Raw genomic sequence first — 18,689 nt, forward strand, 5'->3', positions numbered from 1 at the left:
AATACTTATGGAGGCCCAAAGGCAAACGTATCATTGAAATTTTCTTGGCATGATTTGTTCAGTAAGGGATTGCCATTGCCTTCTACTGTGGCTTAGAATGTGTGACTTGCTCAAGGCCAGTCAATGGGTTTCCTTGGCCAAATAAAATTAAACTCAGTGCTCAAACTCGATATGAAACTCCAATTTTTAACAGTAGCTTGAAATTGAAACCTAGGTTCATATAATAATAATAATAATAATAATACTTTATTTATACCCCGTTACTATCTCCCCAGGGGACTCGGTGCGGCTTACATGAGGCCGAGCCCAAAATACAACAATATAAGCAATAACAATAACAATACAAGCAATACAAGTAGTCCTAAATAATTCCATGTGTGCCATCTTTACTGAAAGGACCAAATCCCACCTGACTTGAAGGCTGTGCAGGGCCAGCTCTAGTTAGTAGTTGGATGAGCCATCACCAATGAATACCAGGTGCATGTTATGATGGCTGTGAAGACGGACAAAGGCTGCAACTGATGAGAGCCCACCAATCATCATGGTATCCATGTCATTGGATTAGAACCTCTTTCATTGTGCACCGATTGGTCATTGTGCACCGATCCCCACACATCAAACAAATTCATGCACAGGGATCTTCCATGCAAAGCAAACCCCACAAAAATCCCATGGCAATTGGCGAGTGACCGGGGGGTGGGGGGGTTGTGAAATCTGGAAGCCTAGCAATGGAGCGGCACATGGGTGGTGGATCTATATCCAACACCCCTTCAGTCGTTCCAACCCATTGCCAAGACTCTTCCTTTGGAAGACAATCATACTCGGCCACGAGTGTTCACCTATGATGCGATGATGAATGCTACGTACTGTTGTTGGAATCTCAGAGGAGAAACTGGTGCCTCTAAATATTCCTTGCACAATAAAAACTTATGAAATTCGTGAAATTACCTCCATACGCCAACAGGCAACTTAAAGACACAGAGATGCATACCCGTTATAAAGTTGAGGTAGTAAAGAGTCTGGGATAGACAGGAAAGGGGAGGTCTATTGTGTTGCAAATGCCTTTCCCTTTTGGCTGGTTCCACCATACATGTGTTTGTGATCCAGCCCACTGTTGCCATGTGGCATTTGAGTTTAGCCCTTAATAAATGTCACCTTTGACAGTACAAATGAAGTACCTCAAGCTTGCTCTGAAGACTACTGATAGAATGCAAGGAGTTACATGAACTGAAAGGGTTTATTATGACAGAAAAACTTAGTATGTGTAATAGGACCTTCCTGAACATGCAGCTCATTTCTAGCATTTTATCATTAGAAAGCCCCTGATCATGTGGAAACAGAATGTCGTTCCCTGTATGTAATGTATTCTCATTGGATTTATAGGTGTCGTATCTGGAAAAAAGTAAAAAAGTTGCATTGTTCAAAAGGAAGAAAAAAAGCATGCCATCAGTGTGGTACGGTTCAGATGTCACACTTGAGAACCTTCAAATGCAGGTATCTTAAAATAATGTGTTAATTGTAGCATGCAACAGACATTTCTCTTCCTATCTATACTTCTTTCCACATATTTGACAGTGCGACTTACCATTTAGGAACCCTGTTCTAAATGCCATATTTAAAAGTGAGTCCTACTCAATTTGTTGTGTTGATAGCCAGACAAGATCAGTCCAAAACACTTCACTTCCTGAGAAAACAACCCTTGTTCCCTAAATTTCAAGATGTCTATGTAGGGCTGAAAGAAATTAAAAATTCAAAAATGGTACTATCTTGCATTTCAGTATTGTTGCCTGAAACAGAAAACTAAATTAGGTAGCTGCCACATTCTACTTGATGGTAGCATTGCCTAGAAACTCACAGTAAATCCACTCTGGAACAATTGAATGTTGCTTTCGGTTATGGAGCGGTGTCCTTTCTTCTTCAGACCCATCTTTTATGAAATGTCACATAGAAGGCAGTAAAAGGAAAACTTGGGACTGCGCCGTGCTATAATCTTTTTCTTGGTCAATATAGGCTGCAGTCCTTACATTGTGTCAGTATTGCTCTGCAGAGTTTGGACATCCAGAAATAGCGATTAGGTTTTGTGGAGTATTTCAAAGTCCCAGAAGTTGCCCTGGCCTTCAAATTTAATTTCTTATATAAAGTGCTAATTAACAGATGTTTGTTCCCATGCGGTTAGTTTTCTTTCTACTACAGGTACCTAACAGATTATTTTGTATTTATGACATGTGACTTCTTCTACGAAAGCTATTAATGATATGTATTATGTAATACAGTGGTTCTCAACCTGCTGGTCCCCAGATGTTTTGGTCTTCAACTTCCAGAAATCCTAACAGCTGGTAAACCGGCTGCGATTTCTGGGAGTTGTAGTCCAAAACACCTGGGGACCCATAGGTTGAGAATCACTGGTGTAATATATATATCTTTTATCAATGACTGCCATCAAACTAGAAGGTGGCTATTTCTATCCCAACCGATGTGCCTCTAAACAGAATGTAAGGTTACAACTTGTCATATATAATCATATTTCTCTCTGCACAAAGTACAAATGGTTGAAGATGAGTGGGGACTCACATATGATTGCTCATTCAATAAATTAATTGATGTGAAATTTGATGAGAGAAATCCAACTCATAGTACTACCTGGCATGAGAGAAATCCAACTCTTAGTACTACCTGGCATTATTACTCTCATGATGAACATCTATCGTATTGTCTCTAGTTTATATTTTACTACCTATTTAAAACAACAACACTCCTCTTTGAATGAATTATTTTATCTTTCTTTCACTTCAAATATATTAGCCATGTTACACTGCCCATTTTTATATGTTTCTCCCTAGGTGGATAATCTGTTGGGTAACATCAGTGAAAAATCGATACAACTGTTAGCTTTGAGAAGTGCAGAACTGCAGCAGTGTGAGTCTTTGGGAGACAAGATTCTCCAGTCCTCTAAGCAGTTTCAAAAAGTCTCCTTGCAGACAACAAAGAAGCATAAATTGAAAAATATTTGTTTCCCTTGCAAATGTTGTTGTTAACCCCCTTTGAAATGACAAAGATACATTACAATGCCAATCTATTGTAAAAAATCTCAATGATTTGTATATTAAAATTTCTTCCAGACTGAACTTTTGCTCATTCACATTTTTAATGAGTTCAGATAACAAGAGTTATTTTGTTTATTAGTAACACTCTAAAAACATACTGGTATATCCAGTTCTAGAACACCAATACTACCGTTCAGTGTGAATCCAAAACTGAACTATTTATTCTTAAATTCTAATTACAGTATAAAAAGTAACTTAGTATGTCAAACATTAAAGTATGTCAAACATTACTCCAACTGATGCATGTTTTTGTTTTTGCAACAAAAAGGAAAATTAAACTAAATTTAGACCCTCCTAATTTGGCATCAGCTTCAGGAAAAGGGAAATCTAAGTTCTGAGCTGAGTTGAGGGTGATTATTTTTTATCTTCTGCTTCTATTGGAGTATCTGAAGATTCTTCTGCTTCTGAAAGCTTCTCATCATCTGAAATAAATACAGGTATTCCACAGTTAAGGAAGGAGATGGGCTCTTTGGCATGCCTTCATTAACAGAAAATTTGGTACCAGTCAGAACTAACATGGCAGAGACAGATTCTTATACCACCTCCCACCCCAAGAAGAAGAAAAGGAGTGCAATATTTAATGTTATCCAAAAATAACAATATGAATGCATGAAATGGAATAGCAAGATCAACTTTACCTTGCATAAGGAAATTAAAACATTTTAAACTTTCCAAATACCACTTGAAGTCTTTTCCCAAAATATATCTAGAAATGACTTTTGTTTTACTGGGCTCTGTTTTTTTTGTCCATTTTACTGAACAAATTAATAGATCTGGGATTGTTTACTGCAGACACACTATTACAGCACAACATTGAAAGTCTGTGTTTCTCTCATTCTCCTTTACCATACTTTAAAATTTATCATTATAAACTAGGTAAATTACAAAGATAACAGGAGAGATCAGACACAAGATCACATAAATGCAAGTAATGTTCTGAATTATCAAAATTATGGTTTAGAGCAGTGGCTCTCAACCTGTGGGTCCCCACATGTTTTGGCTTTCAACTACCAGAAATCCTAAACTGGCTGGGATTTCTGGGAGTTGTAGGCCAAAACACCTGGGGACCCATAGGTTGAGGTTTAGAGGAAATGGAACCTATAAGAAAAGAAAACAAGATAACTTTATAAACCAGGAAAAACTTACTTTCCAGTGTTTGCTGAAGTTCATGGATGGTGCTTAAAAGAACATGAAACTGCTTCCGTCTCAGTTCCAGCTAAAACAAAGCAAAGCAAAAATGATAAATGGTGCCTTCCTCAGCCATTTCTTCTTCGTCCCCCAAGTTGAGGATGGAGGAGAAACAGCATCCATTTCCCTCCCTGGCTATTTTTCCAGTTTCCCAATTTGGGAGTCAGAGGAGAAACAATACTCCTTTCCCTCTCCGGCCATTTCCCCATGCACCCACTCCTCCTCCTTTTCTCTGGTAGAGTGGCGTGAAGAGTGGAAGAAGAGGCATCTTGGGGCAGGCACGGTGTTTGTCATATTAGCTTAGTTTTAACAAGAAAATGGCATGTCCTTAGTTATCTTCTTTTACAGAGGTGTTTAGAAGGCAGATTTGGAGGTGGCCAAAGTGGATGAATTCCAAATTAAAACAAGTTTAGTAATTCCAGTTTCTATAAAATTAATCAGAAATCCAATGACCCAAAAGTTACTATTCTGAGAAATAGCAGAGAAACAGCTAGATCTGTCTGATTTTAACCTTTTAAAACCTTCTTTCTGTCCTTTCCTTTTTAACTTTCTGTATGTCCTTTCCACCTTTTCCTCCTTCTCTCCCACTGTCCTTTCCTTTCTTTTTTCTTACATTCTTTCTATGTTCCACCCATCTTCTCCTTTCTTCCTTCTCATCCTTTTTTTCCTTTTCCTTTCTCATCATTTTCTTCCTTCCTTTCCATTTTCCTCTTCCCTCCCTTTCTTCCTATCTTTTCCTTTTCTTCCTTCCTCTTTTCTTCCCTTCTTTTTATCTTCCATCCATCTTCTTCTTCCTTCTCATCCTCCTTTTTTCTTTTCCTTTCATCTTCCTTCCTTCCAATTTCTCCCTGTATTCCTTTCCTTCCAATCAAGGGTTTCCTGTTTCTCTGGTGTTACTTTCTACTGCTGGAAGATTTAGTGATCTAACACTTATTTTAAAGAAGGAATTCTAAGCACACTGCAACTGTAACACACACCTTTTGGAAACAAAATAGAGAGTATACCATTTGCTGCTGCAAATTCTTTTTTGGTTTCAGGGTCTTGAAAACTGAGGTGCGCATTGGGTTTGATGGCACACTAGATTCAAATCTTCCTTCAAAACTTCCTGATGTTCTGTATCAATGAGCAGTTGTATATCAATATATATACATTAACCAAAATATACACATGAACCAAACTTACTTTGTCTTCAACATTTTCTTTGATATGTGAAAGATGTTGCAGCTCTTTCCCCAGTGCCTCTAACTGCCTGAAAACATAATATTTTATTAATGAACACTAGAATTTGAATTCATGTTCATTTGAATTATTTTGCCCATTTTGCCCATGTGACATCAGTTGAATATGGACACGATACACCATTATAATATCCTCTATGAAACACTGTCTTCAAATCACCAACTGCTACAAAACACAGTAGTGGGAATGATTTTACGAGCTAATAATTTAGATTACATTAATTTTATTTTTTGCTGATTACATCCACTGCTACTTACTTTCAAGTATCATTTAACATTATCCCTGAAAGCCCTGAACATTTTGAGCCCAGGTTATCTGCAGGACCACATTGTCCTGAGCTTTGAAACTGACAGTAGGCATTCTATCTCTGACTTCTGATGCCTTTTCTGCTGTGGATGGAAGTCATACAATTCCATATAAATATCAAAATATATTAAAAACAACTTTACTTTATACAAACTAAAGAAAATGTCAATAACAAAAGGTCCATTATAAAAACTTTCTGGTTACAAGCAAGTGAAAGCAAACATAATGTTAGAATGTGAGGTTTCTCTGCTGCTGAAAATTTTCATGATATTCTATTGCTGCTATTTTAATAATCTCAAATTTTAAAACGTTATTAGCTGTTGATTGCGGTTTTATGATCTAATGACTTTCTCTAATATGTACACACACATGCATTTAACTTTGTAAAAGAATTTTCAACTATGATACAGTTTAATGTGCTTTTAAACTGTACATTAAGGTTTACTGTTTGCTGTTTTATTGCTGGTGTTTTTAAACCCTGATTTTACTGTTTACAATCTTGAGACATTTAAAATTAGAGCAGGATACAAAGGAAACAACAACAATTCAAAGTGCCTAATACTTTAAAATAATACAATTAAAATAGAATATGATTAAACTTTTTACACTATTTAAAATATTTACAAATAAATACATTATGAATTAAAAATAAACCCTTTAATCTGCATTGGGAGAGTAGATAAACCTGAAATACAGGTTAAAAATCTACTAAACAAATGAACAGTACGGCTGCATTGTAGTCCCTCTGCACCACCATTGTAATTTAAGGATGACTAGAGTTGCTCTTGAACCATCAAGCACCCTGCTCAGAAGTCTTTAGGAGTTAGCTCATTATTTATTAGTGGATTTAACTTGTATTTTAATTCTGTGTATTTTATTGTCTGTTTTTTAATACAGGCAGTCCCCCAGGTTATAAATATTCCACTTACAAATGACTCCTAGTTAAGAACAAGGGGGAGACAACAGGAAGTGAGAGAAATCTACCCCTTGGAAGGGAAATTCACCCCTGAAAGAGTTATCATGGGAAAAAGGGATCTCCACTGAAGCTTTATACCAATCCTTATTTCCACAAGCCATTTTTTTTTCAAAATCCAGTTAACAAAGGGACAGAAAGTGAGGTGAAATCTTCTGAACAAGGGCACAGACAGCAAAGCAAACACGACGAGGGTGTTAACCCTTTCCTATACTATCCAAAGCGCACGCGCGCAAACACATATATGGCTGGAGTTACATTTTAAAAATGTACCTGTTTTGACTTAACATACAAATTCAACTTAAGAACAAACGTACAGAACCTATCTTGTTTGTAACTTGGGGACTGCCTGTAGTGTTTTATCTTGTTTTAATCATGCTGTATCCCATGTTGAATCGCAAGAAGAGTCAGATAATAAATTCATCATCATCATCATCATCATCACCACCATCATTATTTTGCTGAAGATGAACCTTCTCCTTAAAAAACCCCATATTGTCCTGGACATAGAAGTGGCTATGCTTTTCTTGCTGTATATTACAAGCCAAGATGAAGCTAAACATATAGGCGGAAGGCTTGTAGATACCTTACTCTCCTCTTCAATGATTTAAACTCATCCAACGTGTCATTATATGAGGTTCTGGATATACCCATAGAATTTTCAGAAAGTAAATATGATTAGGAGATAAAGACAAATTAATTTACTAAAAATGTCCAGGAGTTCTTTCAGCAGGTATACCTTATGTCAAGAAAGTCTTCACTGTGCTTTGAAAAGCTAAGCTACTACAGAAGGGAAACAATTCAGTCAAAACATCTGGAGAATTTGGAGTACAGACTTGTTTGGACTGACTAAACTTACTACAACCTGAGCTTAAACACCTCCCAAATTGGGGCTCCGCATGTAACAGAGTTTGGTCCTGATGCAGGCTCCAGCCCTTTCTACAACTGCACTCAACTCTTTTCTACATGTCAGAGGAAGCAACAAGAAAGAATTATGATTGTGGCAGCATTACAGGAATCCCAGAAGGCAACGGAAATTACAAATCTCATGAATGTGTGGCAAACATTGCTCAGTAGGGACTACTTGAAGTAGATCATTCTGTGGAAAAAAGCTAATAGCCATGAAAAGCATGAACTGTGAAACTATCCTTTCACTCAACCAAGCTCTAATGTGCTATCCGCCAAGAGATTAACAGATAAGAGGTATGGTCCTCCTCATTAAAAATAATGGGGAAGAGAAACAAGACAGCAGTTCACAACTGGTACCACACATCCTGAGTAAGCAAGCTCATCTGTAGAAGGGAAGACAGAGGACAACAGGTGTTTACATGGTTGAGTCAAAGCACACTGGGACAATTAGGCTGATCAGTTGAATGTATGTACTGATCATGCCAGCACACATTTATACACTGTCTTATAAGGAAAATTAACATATACCTCACATTTATTATTACTAGAAAATTTGTCATTGGCCTGAGGAACAGATCTGGTTGGTATATAGCCTAAGAGATGTAACCTTCGTTTGCTAATATTTTGTCATAGGAGATAAATTTGCATAATATCCATATATTGGTATGAGTATCTATGCTTAATTGTGCTATTATCTCTTTTTCTGCAATTGATTGTATATACCAACATGTCGAGAAATAAAGGAACTGAGAACTATCTCTGCTACTATAAAATTGTGTATCTACAATCTCATCAATCATAGCACTGTTCAGGAGTGATCTTTAGCGGGAAAGAGAAACCTAGCTAACCACAGCAAAGGCTCAATGAATAAACTGACAACATGCTGACTGCAAGCTTTCAGAGAAACCTGCACTGAGGCAGAATCTGTCACAGATGACGGTGCTTAGAACATTTTTTCCAGAATTCTTGGATTCAACAAGCAGGGGCTATCCCAGAAGCAGAATTTCTGCCAGGAAAACACAGCCCAGCCGTTCAGATCCGAAAGAACAGATGAGGGAATAGGACAACCAGAGGCAACTTTGACTGTGCTGTCTGTCTTTGCCTGATTACAACTGACAGTGATTACACAAGCTTGCAATGAAAAAACTTGTTCAATATTGTAGCTGTTTTAGTGTATTTTGGGTGCTTTATTTTAAAACACAATAAAAATGTCATACCACTCAAACGTCTTTCACAAATTTTTGTATTTTTATCAATTCAGTTGTTCCTTGGTTTTAAGTATGGACTCTGTGATGTTCCGGTGAGATTTCTTTTACTGCTTTCAAACAGATTTTTGAGCTTCATGTTATCAAATTAAAGTGTCTTTAAAGTCGATTAGAAGATTTTAACACCTTTCTTATTGTTTATTCCACAAAGAAATCTTACTCAGTACTGCATTACAAAATAAAAGCATCAAAGCAAGGTGTGATAAAAACTCTACCTAATGAGACAAATCTGATGTCATTTTTTTTTGGATTTAGAACACCATTTTAAAAAATTAAAACCAGTATATATAAATATTTTTAAATGTATAACCCTCAGTTTTGCAGGCCTATGTCGTCAATGTCATTATAATTATTAAACCTACTTCAGCAGGCGAGAGCATTCTTACTTTTTATATTGATTTTTGCAAATTATTGTAATCCATTGTTTGTGCATCAGCAATCCTTAGCTTATACTGTCTAATAAAAATACCACTGCATCTCTAATAAACTATTAGCATATTATTTTATATCACTTGCTAAACTCATACTTACTTCAGAGTTTCATGCCTATCTGGATGGTGCTGTATTACTTTAGCCAAAGCATCATATTCTGAAAAAAATAAAGTGATCAGAATCACACCCAGCTTAATTCCAACAGAGCATACCAAACTATTATTTCACTTAATTTTCAATGTACATTTACAGTTTGCCCAATACCCAGGTTTTGAAACAATAGGCAATCAGAAGCAGAGGAACATACTTAAAAAACATATTATTAGGACAACCAATGCTTAGTCCCCCTTGTGGGGAGAAGGGCGGGGTAGAAGTGTACGAAATAAATTAGTCAATAGTTCAGTTACCTTGCATAACAATATCTTCTTCCTTGACTTTATAACAAAGGGCAATTGCCCAATTGCTAGTATTTTCTTATGTTGCACTTTTACCTGAATCTCCCCTTTGAACACACATATCCTCCTTATGAGGGGCTCCCACCTTTCATTGTATGAGACATCGATTTCCAAGTTACGTTAGATTTGCATGACTATGACCATTATCACCAACCATTTCATCAGTCTACACTGAAATCTGTTCCACATTATGCACAGATTAGTAGCCTGATCCAACATTGCATAATGTTATTTTCTGCCACTGCCAGTAGAAAAGACACATATTCTGTCATTACTTAACAACTAGGCTTTTCATTAAAAATGGAAATAATCAGAACTATTTAGAACCCTCACCACAAACACCAAATATTATTATATATTTCTTCCTAGAACAATTGTTAACTGTAAACAAATTCTTACCCTGGCGATTTTTTCTTATTCTTTTTGCCTGAAGAATCTGCTTTTTACATTCGGCAATCTTCTCGTGTGCTGCCTCTATGCTATTTTCTTTCAAAAGAAATACAATTAAAAGTGATTTGACAGTAATCTATAAGTGTCAAAATGCTTATTTATTAACTGATGACAATTTGTACCATAAGTGGCAATATTGTACAAGCGCTTGGTTTCAAAGTTTCATTTCTAGAAATTGAAAGTCTAATTCTATTCTATTCTAATACTATAATTACTGTCAGAGTGCTGAAGCTAATATTTCTCTTAGAATGCCAGACATAGAGTGGATAGATTTATACCAATACAGTAGCATAAAATAATGGCAAGATGAGACCAATTAGAAACAGAATAGATTAGAAGGACTGGAAAAATGAAAAAGTATATTACTTGTGCCAAAATGACATTAATGTAAGTGGCAGGGAGGGCATTTTGTAGACAGGATGTTACTATTATAAAGAACCTTCCTCTTCTTCATTTTCCTAATAAAAGACCTCATAAGACTTTAAAGTCCACACGGAAACATAAAGGAACAAAACCTTAAACCTAAAAACTGGGACTATGAACTAAAAACCAATAAAGTTGGCAAAGCCCTGGCAAAATATGCAGACCACCCAGTTACATTAAGTAACATCATAGTATTCTGAATTGAAACCTATTTTCAAATTCACTTCTACACACAACACACAGGACTAATCCAATAAGAGAATATTTGCATATGAATAATAGCAGCCAGCCTCAGAATCACCTTATTTTGTTTGGAGCTCCCAAACAAAATAAGAAGGTATTCCTGGCATTACAGTTGCAGCTTCAGGTGTCAATTTAAACACCATAAAGATTGTGTACTTTAAAACATTCTGGCAAGAATAGCTGTCACTTTGCATAATTAAAAAGGCACCTAATCTTGAACTACTTGTTCTTTTTCTAAAGCCGAACTTAACATAGCGGACTAATATTCAATAGGGAATCAGTTATGTACCTATATCTTTGTAGATTTTTTCATAGTTCTCCATTTCTCTCAGATTCATATCATAAACAAGCAAGGTTTTCCCCATTGAAAATTCACATTGTGACAGGGTGCTCAGCATGCGTTGGTACTGAGTGTAACTAAAAGAACAGAAAAGGGAATTATTGTATTAATGCATTTCAATAAGTTCACATGGATACATTGCAATGATTTCTAGAGGCTCTGCCACGAAGTGAACCTTAGTGCCAATTAATATAAATTAAAATTATTTCTGTATTCACTTTTAAAAGCACTTGATCCTAACTGGTGTTTTCTGTATTTGCTATTTTTTTGAAATAAGAGGTGGGTGTTTTTTTTAATGGCAGTTAACACCAATGTCTTATAACAATCCACTTTTTATTTTGCAAATATCCACATTAAATTGTATCAATTCATTGCAGGAAGGGAATAAATCGCTCGGTGTCGCGATTTCGCACACCATTTTGCAGATAAAGTCGCCCAGATACGCCTCGAGCTTGACTCCAATTCCATCGCAGTGCCAGAAGAGGTGACGGAGGCACCTGCTTGTCCAACCTTATGGGATTCTTTTAGGCTTGTCCTTCCTGAAACCGTGGAGGAGACCCTTGGGGCTGTGAGAGCGACCACCTCATCCCTGGACCCCTGCCCATCTTGGCTCATTAAATCAGCCAGAGGGGGGTTGCTTGACTGGTTTGTACTGATTATCAATACATCGCTGGAGCAAGGAATTTTTCCATCTAACCTGAAGCAGGCCGTGGTTCGCCCACTTATCAAAAAAGCTTCCCTTGACTCCTCGGTATTGAATAACTACAGGCCGATCTCCAACCTCCCCTTTTTGGGTAAGGTGCTGGAGAGGGTGGTCGCCTCTCAGCTTCAGGGTTTCCTAGACGATACCAACTACCTAGATCAGTCACAGTCTGGTTTCAGGCCTGGCCATGGCACCGAGACAGCCTTGGTCGCCTTGGTGGATGACCTCCGCAGAGAACTGGACAGAGGGAGTGTGACTCTGCTGGTTCTCCTGGACATCTCAGCGGCTTTCGATACCATCGATCATGGTATCCTTCTGAGTCGTCTCTCCGGGATGGGCCTTGGGGGCACGGTTTTGTCGTGGCTCCAGTCCTTCCTGGAGGGACGAACTCAGATGGTGAAGCTGGGAGATGCCTGCTCTGACCCCTGGCCTTTGACCTGTGGGGTCCCGCAAGGCTCTATTCTATCTCCCATGCTTTTTAACATCTACATGAAACCGCTGGGAGAGGTCATCCGGGGTTTTGGAGTTGGGTGCCATCTCTACGCGGATGACACACAACTCTACTACTCCTTTCCACCTAATTCCAAGGAGGCTTCTCAGGTGCTAGGTGAGTGCCTGGCCGCTGTGTCGATCTGGATGAGGAAGAACAAGCTGAAGATCAATCCCGACAAGACAGAGGTCCTCCTGGTCGATCGCAAGCCGAATCGGGGTATAGGGTGGCTACCTGTGTTGGACGGGGTTACACTCCCCCTGAAGCCACAGGTCCGCAGTTTGGGCGTCCTCTTGGATTCCTCGCTCACACTTGAAGCTCAGGTGTCGGCGGTATCCGGGAGGGCCTTTGCGCAACTGAGACTTGTGCGCCAACTGCGACCATACCTCGTGAAGGCTGATCTGGCCGGGGTGGTCCACGCCTTGGTCACCTCTAGAATGGATTACTGCAATGCGCTCTACGTGGGGCTGCCCTTGAAGACGGCCCGGAAACTTCAATTGGTCCAGCGGGCAGCAGCCAGGATGCTAACTGGGGCTCACTACCAAGAGAGGTCTACCCCTCTGTTTAAGGAGCTCCACTGGCTGCCTTTTATTTTCCGGGCCCAATTCAAGGTGCAGGTGCTTACCTACAAAGCCCTAAACGGTTCGGGACCACCCTACCTGCGTGACCGCATCTCCACCTACGAACCCACACGCTCGTTACGGTCATCCGGAGACGCCCTGCTTGTGATCCCACCCACGTCGCAAGCGCGCTTGGTGGGGACCCGTGACAGGGCCTTTTCCGTGGCGGCCTCCAGACTTTGGAACGCCCTCCCAAAAGATCTCAGACAGGCCCCCTCTCTAGCCGTCTTCAGAAGGAAGTTAAAAACTTGGCTGTTCCGTTGTGCCTTCCCAGACTAGGAATCTCCATCCCAAATCCTAGAAGCACCTTAGTAAAACCAATGTTGCTGCACACCACACTTTAATCCTACGTTCCTCCTGCCATTTCAGCACTTTTAACCCTGTACCCCACCGCGCCGGCCGAACCAGTTTTTAATAGTGTCTTGATGTATTGTCATTGTGGTTTATTTTGCTTAATTCGTTTTGATTTGCTTTGTTTACTGTTATGTTATGTTTTCTTTGTATTGTGTTTGAGGCTTCGGCCTGTGTAAGCCGCATCGAGTCCTTCGGGAGATGCTAGCGGGGTACAAATAAAGTTAATAATAATAATAATAATAATAATAATAAATAATAATAAATGCAAAAGAAAAAGGAATTCTTCCTTTATCCCAGACTCTCAGCAATGGATGGAGGAGTATGTTTCCAACGAGATAGAAAACAACTGCTCTGGTCCCCAGAGCAACTATTAAAAATTTAATAATGCATTGCATGCTATTCCTTTGCATAATAATTTAGGCACAAAACTGCCTAGTTATTGTTATACATTCTGTTACAGAAAATGGTTGAGGGAGAAAAATATCTCTAACCTATCCTGACCATTCCCAGTTCAATCCCATTTTTTTCCATGTCAGGAACCACTTGAGAAACTGCAAGTCACTTCTGGTGTGAGACAATTGGCTGTCTGCAAGGACGTTGTCCAGGAGACTCCCGGATGTTTTTGATGTTTTACCATCTTTGTGGGAGGCTTCTCTCATGTCCCTGCATGGAGAGCTGGAGCTGACAGAGGGTGCTCATTTGCGCTCTCCCCGGATTCAAACCTCAGACTTGTCTGTCTACAGTCCTGCCGGCACAAGGGTTTAACCCACTGCGCCACTGGGGGCTCCCAATGTATGTGCCTAATTATTTGCCGAACCATCTACTAATCCCAGGATTCATATCACTGAGCCAAAGCAATGAAGGTGAAGTCAATCTGCATTAGTTATACAATGTAGATACGCCCTTAAGATTCCATATGTAGAGTATATACATATGGTTTGTAGTCTGACAGTGACTTTATTCTGATCTATTCAGAAATCTCTTTGAGATCAATGACTTACTCTCAGGTTAGTGAATATATGACTGCACTCTTAGTTACAAAAAATTGACTAGAGGAACTACCATAGAGGAAGCAGCAACCGATGAAGTAATGCAGCAAGCTCAATGTCTCTCTTAGATCATTTTCTATACATATTTAAAGCTATTTTTCTAACTGGATTCTCCATCATGTTGTGGTTCAAAGCAGCAGAGAGGCTTCATTTTCAATGCAGTGAGATCATGTCACTTGGACAATATCCATTAAACTGTTTACTTCTCTCATCAATGGGGAATTTGAAGTTCATACTTGAACTGCTTTTAGAATCTCGGCCTTAAGAAAAGTGAAGCCAATAAACAGTCTTCATGTAATATGTAAATTTCAAATCTACTTGAACTGAATGCTTCCATTGATCATTAACCAAACAATAAATAATATACTAAAAACAAATCATTAGTTAACAGCTCTAAGATGTTTACATTTCACATTGAATAAATTTCCACTGCTTGTATTTCTGAAGCATGACTATAACTACATAATACAGATAGGCTTGGTATTAATCAATAAACACTGTAAATTATAACATAAAGAGATTGCGTTAATAAATTAATATGCTATATTTTCCTGTTTAACGCATGTTTTCACGCTGTAGACTCGCAATGCGATGATGAAACACTTGGTCTTCAGAGCCTTTTAATACGATTCTTATAAAAGGACATTCAATGATAGGTATCCTAGGTCAACTTGGGGACTGCCAATAGTACTACAATAAAAGAAATTTTATAGAGAAACTTTTAAAACTAAATAGCAGCAAGTATTGTTTTATGCCACTGAAAATGATTCCACGTAAAGACTCCTAAAAGAGATTTTGTCTATTAAGATTTCTTGTTGTTTCTCCTAAAGCTACTGTATTCTTGGTTATGCTACATGGTCAATATGTATCATATCATTCAGTACCATGAGCCTCCAGATCCTTGGGGGTTTGGTTCTAGGATTCCCAGTGCAGCTGCATACATTTTTTTTCATGTCAGGAGCGACTTGAGAAACTGCAAGCCGCTTCTGGTGTGAGAGAACTGGCCGTCTGAAAGGATGTGGCCCAGATGTTTTGATGTTTTATCATTCCTGTGGGAGGCTAGAGCTGATAAGAGGGAGCTCATCTGTGCTCTCCCCAGATTTGAACCTCCAACCTGTTGGTCTTCAGTCCTGCTGACACAAGGGTTTATTTTATTATTTTAAAGCACCGAGGGCTCTATCTGCATACACGTCTCTGCCACTTTATTTACAGGACATGACTATCTACAGTCAGTGTAAACTGCAAAATACATTATCAAGGTTCATAATTCCAGAGAGAATGCGGAATAATGTACATTTGGAAATGTCAAAATACTTAAGTAACTAGTGTATGATACTTGCTCAGAGTCATTTACATTTCATTACAACCTTTACACTATTTCAATATTTGTTTTCCTGAAAAAGAGTCTTTCTTTGTGTTCATTGAAATATACTCTACCAGTAAAAAACTTCACATTCAAAATGCACTACTAAATGTCATTGGACACAATCCCCATGCCCCTTTAACATTAGTAGATATTACAGAGTACTGGCGTTTGATGGGCTGCACTTAGTTTCCATTTATTGATAAGATTTTACCATGTATAAATATGTGAGAGGAAGCCACAGGGAGGAGGGAGCAAGCTTGTTTTCTGCTTCCCTGGAGACTAGGACGCGGAACAATGGCTTCAAACTACAAGAGAGGAGATTCCATCTGAACATGAGGAAGAACTTCCTGACTGTGAGAGCCGTTCAGCAGTGGAACTCTCTGCCCCGGAGTGTGGTGGAGGCTCCTTCTTTGGAGGCTTTTAAGCAGAGGCTGGATGGCCATCTGTCAGGGGTGATTTGAATGCAATATTCCTGCTTCTTGGCAGGGGGTTGGACTGGATGGCCCATGAGGTCTCTTCCAACTCTCTGATTCTATGATTCTATGATTCTAAGATAGAAAAATACCCTTCTTCTTGGGATCCAGAATTGCACCACTTGATGAAACTCTTCACCAACAAATTAATTCGTCTGTCATCACCAGCACCATCTCCATCAATCAAAAGTCGCTTGCGAATAACTTCATCTAAAGAAGAAACAATATTTCAAAATTAATAATGTTCGTTTATGAGTTGTGATCACAGACACAGGGCCCTTCCACACAGCCCTATAACCCAGAATATCAAGGCAGAAAATCCCACAATATCTGCTTTGGACTGGGTTATCTGAGTCCACACTGAGATGTGGGATTTCCTAGCTTGATATTCCCTGATATAGGACAGTGTGGAAGAGCCCATAGTCAGGACCTAAGGAAATTACCTGAATCTTGGATCAGATCGCAGTACAAAGGGCTGTGTGGAAGGGCCCTCCAACCACAGATGGGGAACCATTCACTTTCCAAAGGTTTTGGCCTCTCTATTTCCATCCAACATGGGCCAATGACTGTGGATTGTGTGATCCAAAATATTTGGAGAGTCAAATGTCCCTCACATCTTCCTTAAATATATACATACTGTTATCAAAATAAGGATATTTTCCTTCTTTTTAGATACATTGTTTAATTAATGCAAATAGGAAATCAGAATCTAACTTTAAAGTAAAATTGATTATTATTACCATTATTATTAACATTGTTATGTGGAGAAAGACAAATCTAAGGGCCCTTCCACATAGCCATATAAACCAGAATACCAAGGCAGAAAATCCCACAATATCTGAACTGGGTTATCTGAGTCCACACTGCTATATATTCCAGTTCAAAGCAGAAAATGTGGGATTTTATCCAGCTGCATGGAAAGTACTTGAAGTGTGAAACAGGAGAATGATACAGGGAATATGGAAACGACCAAATGCAAAAAAAAATTTATTCAGCTGTGTGGAAGTGGCCCCAGATAACCCAGTTCAAAACTGAGACTGTGGGATTTTCTGCCTTGATATTCTGGGGGCTCTTCCACAAGGCCCTGAATGCCAGAATATCAAAGCAGAAAATCCCACATTATCTAAGGGCCTTTCCACACAGCCATATAATCCTGAATATCAAGGCAGAAAATCCCACATTATCTAAGGGCCTTCCCACACAGCCATATAATCCAGAATATTGAGGCAGAAAATCCCACAATATCTGCTCTGAACTGAGTTATCTGAGTCCACATTGCCATATATCCCAGTTCAAAGCAGAAAATGAGGGATTTCATTCAGCTGTGTGGAAGGGGCCTGTGTGGATTCAGATAACCCAATTCAACGCAGATATAGTGGGATTGTCTGCCTTGATATTCTGGGATATAGGGCTGTGTGGAAGGGCCCTCAGATAACCCAGTTCAAAGCAGATATTGTGGGATTGTCTGCCTTGATATTCTGGGCTATAGGGCTGTGTGGGTTGTCTGAGTCCACATTGCCACAATATCTGCTTTGAACTGGGTTATCTGAGGGCCCTTCCACACAGCCCTATATCCCAGAATATCAAGGCAGACAATCCCACTATATCTGCGTTGAATTAGGTTATCTGAATCCACACAGCTGAATGAAACCCCTCATTTTCTGCTTTGAACTGGGATATATGGCAATGTGGACTCAGATAACTCAGTTCAAAGCAGATATTGTGGGACTTTCTGCCTTGATATTCTGGGCTAGAGGGCTGTGTGGGTTGCCTGAGTCCACCGTGCCATCTATCCCAGTTCAAAGCAGAGAACGTGGGGTTGTATTCATTCAGGTGTGGAAGAGGCCTCAGGGCGCCCCACACTCCTTCCCAAAGGTGAAAACCACCCCAGGAGGGGGAAGAAGAGAGCGAAGGCCTCAGTGAGGAGGAGGGAAGAGGAGGCCTGGAAGAGGAGGAAGGATGTGAAGGCCTTGCTGAGGCGAAGGCCATGAGGGCAGAAGGGACTCGAGCCTGAGGGAAAGGAAGGAGGAAAGAAAGGAGGAAAGAGAGGGCCCGGGAAGGCCTCGCTGGCTGGGAGCAAGAAGGGTCGCGGCGGCCGCTGTCCCCTCCTTGGCCGGCTCTGGAGGCGCTGGGTCTCTCACCATCGGTGACGGCGCCCATGGCGATGGCGAAGGCCGCGGCGGAGGCAGGAGGGAGCGAGTGAGGAAGTGAGGGAGTGAGGCGGCTTCCCACAATGCAGCGGCGGCGGCGGCAGTAGCAGGAGCAGCCGGGTAAGCGGCGGCGGCAGCAGCAGGAGCAGCAGGAGCG

General features: G+C 39.7%; 3 protein-coding genes across 3 annotated transcripts in view; 2 read left to right on the top strand and 1 right to left on the bottom strand.

Annotated features, from left to right (window-relative positions):
* The window catches only part of C2H3orf49 (chromosome 2 C3orf49 homolog), a 48,571-nt gene extending 45,536 nt beyond the window's left edge, over positions 1-3,035 (top strand). Inside the window, exons 4-5 of the mRNA XM_067464777.1 lie at positions 1,384-1,494; positions 2,841-3,035. Coding sequence (XP_067320878.1) covers positions 1,384-1,494; positions 2,841-3,035 — 306 coding nt within the window. The remainder of the gene's footprint in view (positions 1-1,383; positions 1,495-2,840) is intronic.
* Positions 3,036-3,126: 91 nt separating this feature from the next.
* On the bottom strand, positions 3,127-18,607 carry THOC7 (THO complex subunit 7). Its single transcript, XM_060766434.2, has 8 exons — positions 18,524-18,607; positions 16,475-16,592; positions 11,277-11,404; positions 10,271-10,357; positions 9,516-9,573; positions 5,475-5,541; positions 4,251-4,320; positions 3,127-3,526 (listed from the first exon to the last, which is right to left on the bottom strand). Exons 1-8 carry the CDS (start codon positions 18,540-18,542, stop codon positions 3,459-3,461), a joined length of 615 nt encoding a protein of 204 aa, XP_060622417.1. The 5' UTR covers positions 18,543-18,607; the 3' UTR covers positions 3,127-3,458.
* Positions 18,575-18,689, top strand: part of ATXN7 (ataxin 7) — a 134,978-nt gene continuing 134,863 nt past the window's right edge. The window contains exon 1 of the mRNA XM_060766431.2: positions 18,575-18,652. The gene's annotated coding sequence lies outside the window, so the exon portion shown is untranslated. The remainder of the gene's footprint in view (positions 18,653-18,689) is intronic.

This window comes from Anolis sagrei, chromosome 2, assembly GCF_037176765.1.
Source record: "Anolis sagrei isolate rAnoSag1 chromosome 2, rAnoSag1.mat, whole genome shotgun sequence".
Classification (NCBI taxonomy): Eukaryota; Metazoa; Chordata; class Lepidosauria; order Squamata; family Dactyloidae; genus Anolis; species Anolis sagrei.

Coding starts and splice junctions, on each gene's coding strand:
- THOC7 (XM_060766434.2), bottom strand. Junction 4,321..5,474: donor AAGAAAATGTTGAAGACAAA/GTAAGTTTGGTT, acceptor GCTTTGTTTTAG/CTGGAACTGAGACGGAAGCA. Junction 3,527..4,250: donor ACTTCAGCAAACACTGGAAA/GTAAGTTTTTCC, acceptor TATTTATTTCAG/ATGATGAGAAGCTTTCAGAA.